The 9376-nt window shown below is 42.5% G+C and overlaps 1 protein-coding gene across 2 annotated transcripts in view; it reads left to right on the top strand.

The window, feature by feature from the left end:
* The first annotated feature begins 858 nt into the window (after window positions 1-858).
* Window positions 859-9376, top strand: part of HOOK1 (hook microtubule tethering protein 1) — a 29656-nt gene continuing 21138 nt past the window's right edge. The window contains exons 1-4 of one of the 2 annotated variants that reach the window (XM_049807782.1): window positions 859-959; window positions 7113-7198; window positions 8861-8933; window positions 9254-9304. In XM_049807782.1, the coding sequence (XP_049663739.1) occupies window positions 909-959; window positions 7113-7198; window positions 8861-8933; window positions 9254-9304 (261 nt within the window). In that variant the 5' untranslated portion in view covers window positions 859-908. The remainder of the gene's footprint in view (window positions 960-7112; window positions 7199-8860; window positions 8934-9253; window positions 9305-9376) is intronic. The other variant, XM_049807783.1, reaches the window with a different exon arrangement.

Raw genomic sequence — 9376 nt, 5'->3', positions numbered from 1 at the left:
ATAAATTAAAAAGAGGTAAAGCCGCCGTAGCCCTTCTCAATCCCACCGGCGCTGCTGGACTGGGGCATGTTGCCCACCTCCAGGAGAAGGGTTAAAACAGTTGCTCTTCAGCCTCGTGCTTAAGCACTTTCCATCCTTCGGCTCCCCAAAAGAAGGAATCGATATTTCTCTTATTGAACAATGGTATTTTTAAAGCAATTCTGTATCCTGCTCTGAAATTAACGTTTGTGGCTGGTAGAGGCACACTGACCTACCTACACCTCGGGCACAGCTAAGTCTGAACCACGCCAGCAGCTCTTCACCCCGTGACCTCCACGGCCCGTCCGTCCCGGCCTACGGCGGCGGCCGTGACAGCCGACAGGCAGCCGGGGCCCGGGCCGCCAGATCGGGAGGAGGCAGCGGCCGCCATGTTGGGACGGAGCGGCACCTCCTGTGACGGGCTGGCGGCCCCGGCGGGAAGGTACGGGCTGTACCCGCTGGCTCCCCGGCCCACGGTTCGCCCCGGGGGTGGGTGACACGCTCCCGCTTCGCCCACACACCCCGTCCCGGAGCCCACACGGAGCCGCGGCGACGGCGCGGGCGGCTGAGGAGAACCGCCGCCGAGAGACACCGCCCCACCCCTCCCCAGTGCTCCCCCCCGTGATTGGCGCGAAGAGCTACACCTCCTCCTCTGTGATTGGCCGCTCGCGGTGCCACTCCCGCCGCTCGAAGGCATGGGCGGGCGCTGACGTGTACGTCCTGACAACACCTTCCCTCCCTCCCTCCCTCTCTGCGCGGCGCGGGCTGCTCCGTTACGTCACGTCAGCTGCGCGTTGTGCTGGGCGTAAGCGCGCTCGGTGCCGCGGGTGCTCACGCAGCCGCCCTGCGCGGGGGCGGCCGGCGGGAGGAGGGAAGCGGAGGTGGCCGCCATGGAGGCGAAGCCGGCGGACCTCCTGCTGTGTGACAGCCTCATCCTCTGGGTGAGTGACGGGGCGGGGGAGGGGGGTCCGTCCTACCTGCGCACGACGCGGCGCCGCCGCCGTCCCCCGGGGAGGGCGGCGGGGTGTGTGGGGGGAGTTTTTCCTGTCAGACCCGCGGCCTCACCTCACCTGTTGGCCCCGCCACCGTTGCCGGGCGTGACCGGGGGGGGGGCGGCCGCCGCCCCTCAGCCGCGCTTTGGCGGGACGGAGCTCTCCTCAGCCCGGCGAGGCGGGGGTGGAGGTGAGCAGCCCGCCCCGGGGGCTCCTGTCAGGCGGTCTGAGGGGCGGGAGGACCGCCCGGGCGGCGAGCGGGGAGAAACTGGAGGCGGTTGGGGGTACGAGCGTGGCTGCGGTAACGGGGCCTGCGTGAGAAACGGGGCGGTTTTCGCAGCCGGTGAGATGTTGTGGCGAGCGGCCTTCAAGTGTAGATGTGGTCGTTTGAATGTCCTGTAGGCCCAGGTAGTGGTTCTGCAGCCGTGGCTTCAGTGTGGAAGCTGCTCGGTAATTAACAGTAATAATAAATGTGTGCAATTAATTTGAATTGAGTTGGCAGGAGCAGAAACCTCAGAACATCACATACCAGCTTTCAGTCGGTTAAAGCATTTATTAGTCGGGCGCAGCACGCCTAAATAAGTGGTGTTGCCTACGCGAGGACCACGAGCACGTATTTAGAATCACAAAGTCATTTAGGTTGGAAAGGACCTTTAAGATCATAGAGTCCAACCGTATTTGTTCAGCTCATCAGTCGAGCTTGCTTTCTTTTTATCCCTTGTTCTTGCCAAGTTTCTTCTGCTTCCTCATCTGTAATTCTCGTCTTGCAGATGCGGTGCTTTTGGTGAGAGTGAGCTCTGCTAAATAGAACTTTTGCATGAAATCTTGGCAGGGAAGGCCACAATTACCTGGAGTGAAGAGTTCCTCTAGAAAAAGCAGGTGTTTTGCCCATGTGAAGTGTGAATTGGGGAAAGAAGGGAGTGTTTTAGAAGCATTGTGGAGATCCAGGAATGAAACTGTCAAAAGTGATAGCAGCAGCTACCAGAGTAGGTGTTCATTTTACTTTCTACATGACAGCTTTAATGAGTTAAAGCATGTAATCACTGAAAAACAATTTCCTCCTTTTTTTTTTTCCTTCCTCCATTTCCCTTTTAGTGACCTTGTGTCCTTCCAATGTTTTGCTGGTATTCAGAATTTCAGTTGCCTTATGCTTACCTCTCTGGAGTTGGATATCTTTTGTCATTTAATCAATCCATACTTCTCTTTCTCTTTTTTGGGCTCTTTAACTTCCTATTTTCCTCTCGGTAGTCAGGTAAGAATAACTCCATCGTGGTTCAATTGCAAAATAAATCTGTGCATTCCTTCACTCGATGTCAAAATCCTGTCAGCAGTGCTGAACTATTCTATAATTTTTACAATTCCTGCTTAAAATATTTTAAGCCTAATTCTAATTTTTAGTATCCTCACAGTGCATAGCTGTAATTACATCGTGAATCTTGAAAGGAATGCTAATGGAACTTTAGCCTTAAACTGAAAGAGCTTTGTGTAGTGCCGTTAATGTAAATGAGCATCCAACTCTGTGTGTTCAGTTTTTCTGTACAGCACTCAGCAGATGCATTGCCAGATGCATGTTTTTAGATTTAACACCCTATTTCTCAGACCTAGTTTACAACTTAGTAGAAACCAGTTGTTAACACTAAGGTATGTTTCAGACATCCTTTCAACTTGAACTTCAGTTCAAGTAATAGGAAGTTACTTCAGTAATAGGAAAAAAAAATGATCTGGGAGGGGGAAATCAAATGCTGTGTATCTGAAGAGAAATGGGTTCTGTAGCTCTCTGTAGTTCTAAAGATTTCTTAATTTATTTATTCATTAATATAGCAAAGAGATGCTCATGATTTTCTGTTTTCTGCTGCCAGATCTTGGTGTTTGGGTTTTTTTTTATTTTAACAAATTCTAAATTAGAAAACATGCATTGTCCAGAAAAGAAAGAAAATTTGAAATTATCTATTGGTTCTGCAACCCAGGTGTCATTGAATTTAAACTTTTGAGGATGTTACAGGAAAAACATACTGGAGTTACATTAAATTATAGGGGAAATGTACATGAGTTTTCAGGGAAGATTGATTTAAGTAGTATTTGTTAAGACTGAACTCAAGTCTGTTGCAGAAACAATTTTCTAAGTCGGAAGGACAAACTTTAGTTATATAAGTGAAGTAAACCTTAATATTTTCTGCCTCCGAATATGAGTGAAACGATAAGAGTAGCAGCAGTAGGCCTAGTGATGCAGTAGAATCTTCTGTGTTTTGGTGCCATTGCAATAGGTGGTTTCTTTACTGTAGTAGAGAAAAAGTTAGTTTTGGTACTGTACTGCTCTGAGGCTGCTTCTGTCATTTGTCTCAAACTAGAGACTAGATGTATGGCAACATCTTAAACAGAAAGCTTTTTCCACAATAGGTGTACCCCTGCTTGGCACTGGCAGCATTGGTAATGTTAACTCTGTCCAACAGCTGAGTTATTCTATTAATATTTTGGGATTAAGAATGGGCATGTTTATTGTTACTTTAAAATCTCTTTGACTAACTCTTTAAAACTTCTGTCCCTAGTGTGTATAATCTGGGTGTAAAATGGAGAACCTCAACCCTACTTCATCTGAATGAAATTGAGGGCATACCTTCCCAAGAGTTGGATAGGTTGATTTCTACTGGGTAATGTGAACACTCCTGTTTCATCTACAGCTGTTTGGTGGTAGATCCTTCAGCAGATCCAAGGAAAAGGCATTAAATGTTATGTGCTACAAAATTAAATTTTCAGATGTATATTGTGAGCATAATAACTGTATGAGAGAAAAATTCTTGCTTCTCTTGTTGCAGCAAGTAGCAGGGTGCATTTAAGCTAGGTTCATGGAATGGTTTCCAGCATAAGTAGCAGAGTGTGCTTAAGGCTATATTTAGTAAAACTAATCAAATTTGGAAAAAAACAAATTAGTACTGCTGCAGTCCTGAAGTCTATGGCTGCTTCTACCAACCTCCTCCCCATGCCTACTACTTTCATTGGTTTTGCAAGTACAGTAAAAACCTGTTTTGAGGAGATGATTAGGCTGGCATGGGATTTGGAGAACCCATAATTAATACTTCTACTCTCATATTATTTCTAGGCGCTTATGTAACTTTTAAATATATGGAGAAACTAAGACTCTCAGTCCTTCTTTTTGTTTAATTTTAATTAGCTGTTTCTATTCTGGGAGATACTGGCATACATAAAACACTGTTGCATGTCGCAGGGTTTCCTAAGGCTTTGTTTACCTGCTTTATCTGGCTTGGGTGAAGTGGTAGTACCTGTACTTAACAATTTCTTTGGTTTACAAGGGGGTATATCCAAATGGCAGCATCATGATATTGTGCCATAAAACTCTGAATTCTGGCATGCTCAGTCTCGACTTGTAAGCTTGCGTGCGTGCCTGTTCTTGCCCTGGCAGTAAGGCTGCTATAGTATTAGAAACCAGTGCTGTCAATCACAGCTGCTTCAGTTTGTGGTGTTCTACTTAATCTTTTATGTAACCTACCACGGATTACTGACTTCTCACTTGCTGTAATACAGGATTTTAAAACCACTTTTTTAAATTGGAAAACAATTTTAAAACCCCCTTGCTCTGCATATTTTTCTCTTCTTGGCTTGATTAGACCCTTTTTGAAGCAAGCAAACAAATATTCAGAGTATATGATCGCTCTTTATAAGCATAGAGCAGACAGCAGCTGCCTCAAATTCTCACAGCTGGAAATTCTGCTTTTCTACCACTCTGGTCCATTTCCCAAACACACTTGACAAGATCATTCACCAGTGATCACTGAAGAATCTTACCTTTCACAGGATGTTTGGGAAAGCACTCTCACAGATGGACAGGTAATTTAGGATGTTGTAAACCTAGTAAGTTTAAGTCATCAGTTTTCGCAATGGACAGAGATTATAAGGATCTGTTCTTGCTTCCATTCTATTCCACATACACATCTTTTAACAATATTAACAGCAAACTTAATTGCTGATGAGCTCTTATTTTCCTGAGTAACTATGTGATGAACTGATATGTGTGTGGAAAAAGCTCTCTCACCTAGAATAGTTAGTTCTGAGCTGATTGGTTTTGGGGAATAAAATATTACAAATATAATAGCTAATTCTGTCAAAATGTTAGATGTAAGTTTGAGGATAGTTTAAAAAATACACAATATCCAAAATGGAGAAACATTTTAACATTGAGGTAATCCCATTGTACAGATCTTAAATGCAGGAAACCCAGAAAATTAAGAGGAAAAAATGGCCGTCCTCATGGGAAGTATGGAAGAGCTTCCATATGAGAATTGGCTGAATAGATGAGGACTGTTGGTCCTGGGAAAGACGCAGTGGGAAGAGATGGGTATGGCTGAGGTCAACACAGACTTGAGCTTCTGGAGAAGGCAACTGGGAAAGAGTCTGTTCACCAATCGCACCAGAAGCAAGGGAGATGAGGCGAAGCTAGCAGGTGACAAACTCTGACGAGGAGATATCCTGCAGAATGTCTGTATGCTGAGTTTGTGGCTGCAAAAAGTGCCTCAGCCAACTTCACGGAAGAAAACTTCATTAAGGACTGTTAAATAGAAGTGTACTGTCTGTGCTCCAGGTGTTCTCCAAGACACAAATTTCTGGAGCCTGATGGAGTATTTTACAGTTTGCAGTCACTTTTTACAGTCTGTGGAGTGCTCCGAGGACCTGGGTACCTCAGCGTTTTAAGGCTTTATACATGAAACAGTCAGAATTGCAGGCAGAAACCAGCAGGGCAGCAGAAGAGCTGCCTATGGATGTGTAATAAACTAGGATTATACGTCAGGTTGATGATGCGTTTCTTATTTATAAAGCTGTCTGCTGGGTGTTTATTGCATTGCTCTGTAAGGATGTAGATATGTTGAAGGTATTCATGTCATTTGAGTTGCTTTTGGAGAAGCTAGCTGCAAAACACTTGAGCTATTATATTTTTTTCTTTAGGATGGGAGTTGCATCTTGTTTGTATAGTCCTGGTACAAAGGGATTTTAATTGTACTTGTGCCTGGAAGCACCAGTTAGAATACAGATTGCATACAACAATTCATATAGAATAGATCAGGCAACTTATAAAAAGCTTCCATCTATAATCTGCTTTTGTAATAGAGGAGAAGAGTGAAAACTGGGGCTTTGTTGCTTAATCTTTAGACAGAAATATGTAGATGGGATAAAACTGCGTCCAGCCCTGTGTTAAAACACTAGGTAGTGTGATGCTTGGAAAATAACAGGAAAATAGTGTGTGTGTGTGTGTGTGTGTGTGTGTGTATATATATATATATATATGTATATATATATATAAAAAATACAAATACCAGGAATAACATACATCTTCTCCTGGTAATATATTTTATTCATATAACTTCAGGTTATAGTAAAGTTTCTTGAGTTTATAGCAATATTTTGAAGATGCATATTTAAATAGGGTCATCTGTAGAGCACTTTTGGGATTCCTGAATTACAAGGAAATACGTTGCCAGCTCACAGGACCTGAAATGGTTCAGTCTTTTTCATCTGTCATCATATCCTTGAAGTGTGCAGTAGCTGTCAGACAACTGGGTTTTTTCCACTATTTTTACATAATTTTCTCTGTTCCATTCTTAATCCCCAAATAATTTCAGGGGTCTCTACTGGTGTCATGACTTCTATTACCAACTGCCTGTAGTAAAAGACTGGATTCTGCACCACCCCCTCCCCCCACCAAACTTTCACCCCTTGTTCTGACACCGTTTTTTTGTTGAGGTAGTTATGTGTCCAGAACTAAGCACTGCAACATGATTGTGGGATGGATGAATATGACTTTAGTTTCCCAAGTTAGTATTCCATAATCCGATTTACAATAGAAGAACTAGCATGAAAAAGCAAAGTGTGGTAGTACTAACCTTTTAAGCTACTAGTCATAATCGACAGTCACAAGTATTGAGCTAATTGGGTTGGCTTAAGAACTGCATAGTTCAAAGAGGATTTCAGCTGCCTCAAGTAGAAAGACATCTTGCTAAATGCTTGTGCCTTAAAGAAGAAAAGGAAAATGGTAACTAATTTCCTGTCCTTCTGTCTACTAAGCGAGAAACACAATGTTTTTCCCTGTTTTAGTTGCAGACGTTCAATACTGCTGCATCTTGCAGAGATGTTCAGGACTTGACTAATGGGGTTGCCATGGCCCAGGTACTTCACCAAATGTAAGTTGATAATTAAGTTTGAAGAAGATGTATTTGATTTCTTGAGGTTTTTGTGTTTGATATGCATAGTTGCTTTTAAAGTAGACAAACTTAGAGTGGACAGTTTAAAGCAGAAGAAAAAATATGCCTTTGTATTGTTGTTTTGGGGATGATATAATAGATGAATAATGTGATAGAATGGAGAAGGTGATGAGGAGATACTCTAACGCTGCAGTATTCGATTCATACTTAAGGGGAAGCGGGCAAGAATGGTATGATCTTTTTCACTTTTCCCATCAACACTATTTCCATGGATATCCATGCTTCAGGCAATATGTTCCTCTTCGGAGTGAGGAACTAAAAGTTCAAAAGGCATGTCTTCGTGCTCTCTTCCTCTTGGTATTGCTCAAGTGATTTAGATTTAAGTTCTAGGATTTAAATGATAACTTACTATTTGTGTGGAAAAAAGAATTGTGAAGCTTCGGTGGCAATTTTATTATTAAAAAATAATAGTTTGCTAATCAAAAGTAAAATCATTCTTATTGGTGTGATGATAAATGGTACTGGGTTGAATGACACACTAGTTTTGAAATCTGCAGTTATTTCAGAGGGTTGTAACATCAGCCTTGTATTGAAGGAGTATTATGGTACAAGTCATCACTGCAATTTTATTGTTGCTGTTGGCTCAGATAATAAAGGAGAAGTCTGAATTACCATCTCCTGCTCAAACTATATTTCTAATTACTAAGTAATTACTTAACACCCTCCCCGCCCTCCCCCCCCCCCGCCCCCCCTCCGAAAAAAAACCCCAAACCACCCAAAACCCAAACAGCAACAAACCCTAAACCCAGAAACTCCCCTGTGTGCTTGGAAAGATTTTAAGTGTGTTGTGTAAAGACGGAACTCACCCTTTTCCTGGGGCATGGCAAAAATTGATTTAGGATTGCTTACTGAAGATTTGCTGAAGGTCACTTCTCATGTGTTTGTGGTACTAGGCTGCCACAGGCTTTGGTGGGTAAACTTCTTTACAACCAAGTTGGTTGATATGCAAGTGGGGATAATAATTGTCTTTTATTAGGTACTTTGAGACCAGTAAATAAACAGTAAAAGTGTATGCTGTGATTGTACCGCTTGGCAGCTCAGTATGTGTAAACATCTCCCTCAGCAACCCGTCCTTTTTTGTGCTGGCAAAGTGAATATACTTCTGCCCAGGGCAACCAAGGACATACAAAAAAATATGAAATGCCAGTAGTTTAATATTTTATTTTTTTTTCTTGCTAAGTGCCTTTGACGAATTGTAGCAAATGTTGGAAAATCCAAATGTACAAGAGTAGGTACCAAACTTAACGTCAGCAGTAGTCAAATGAGCATGTTTCTTTACATCATTACGATCACTTTGTCAGGTGTAAAAATTCAGCATGACAAAGGCCATCACATGCTTGTATTCCTAGCTGTAGCTAGCTCAAGTGTGTACAGAAATCCTTCCTGCCCAGGAAGATGGTGTCTTAATGCAGCCAGCAGGATGGAAATTTCCTGTGACATAGGTATAACTTGCCGTCTCCAGGAATTCCTGCCTCATTAGACACTGGTAGTCAAACATCTGATCATTTAATGCTAGGAAGCTGATATCTTATTTATTTAAGTCTGTGCTTATTGACGTTTAATCATTTAATTTTGTTTCAGAGATGTTGCTTGGTTTGATGCATCTTGGCTAAATCGCATTAAAGATGATGTTGGTGACAACTGGAGAATAAAGGTATTCAGAACTGAAGTTGGTGGAAGTTTGTGGGGTTGGATATTGTGTCTGTCCTGAGAGTATCTAGCAGTCCAAATACTACAGAATTAAACTTTTTTAGGTTATTTTAAATGAACTTGAACTGTGTGTTGATAGTTTAAGTGCCTTCCAGCGTTGTTGCATGGGAGTTTTCTGTTGTGATATTGCTCTTCCCTTGTCATTATAGGGTCCTCTCATAAAGCTGCTATGTAAATATTTTATTACAAATTATTGTTTAATTTCAGCAGAATTAAGAATTTTAATAAAAGCCTGTAACCTTATCTTCCATGTACAACAATTAGTCCAGTAATCTGAAGAAGATACTACAAGGAATTATGGACTACTATCATGAGGTATGGAAAAAGCAGCAATTGTTTTGTTGTTCTAATCATTAAACGTTATGATTATTGTCCTCCTTCACCTAG

The sequence above is a fragment of the Accipiter gentilis genome, chromosome 8 (assembly GCF_929443795.1).
Source record: "Accipiter gentilis chromosome 8, bAccGen1.1, whole genome shotgun sequence".
Lineage (NCBI taxonomy): Eukaryota > Metazoa > Chordata > Aves > Accipitriformes > Accipitridae > Astur > Astur gentilis.
Note: the sequence above shows the minus strand (reverse complement) of the source record. Positions and strands in the feature narration are given on the sequence as shown.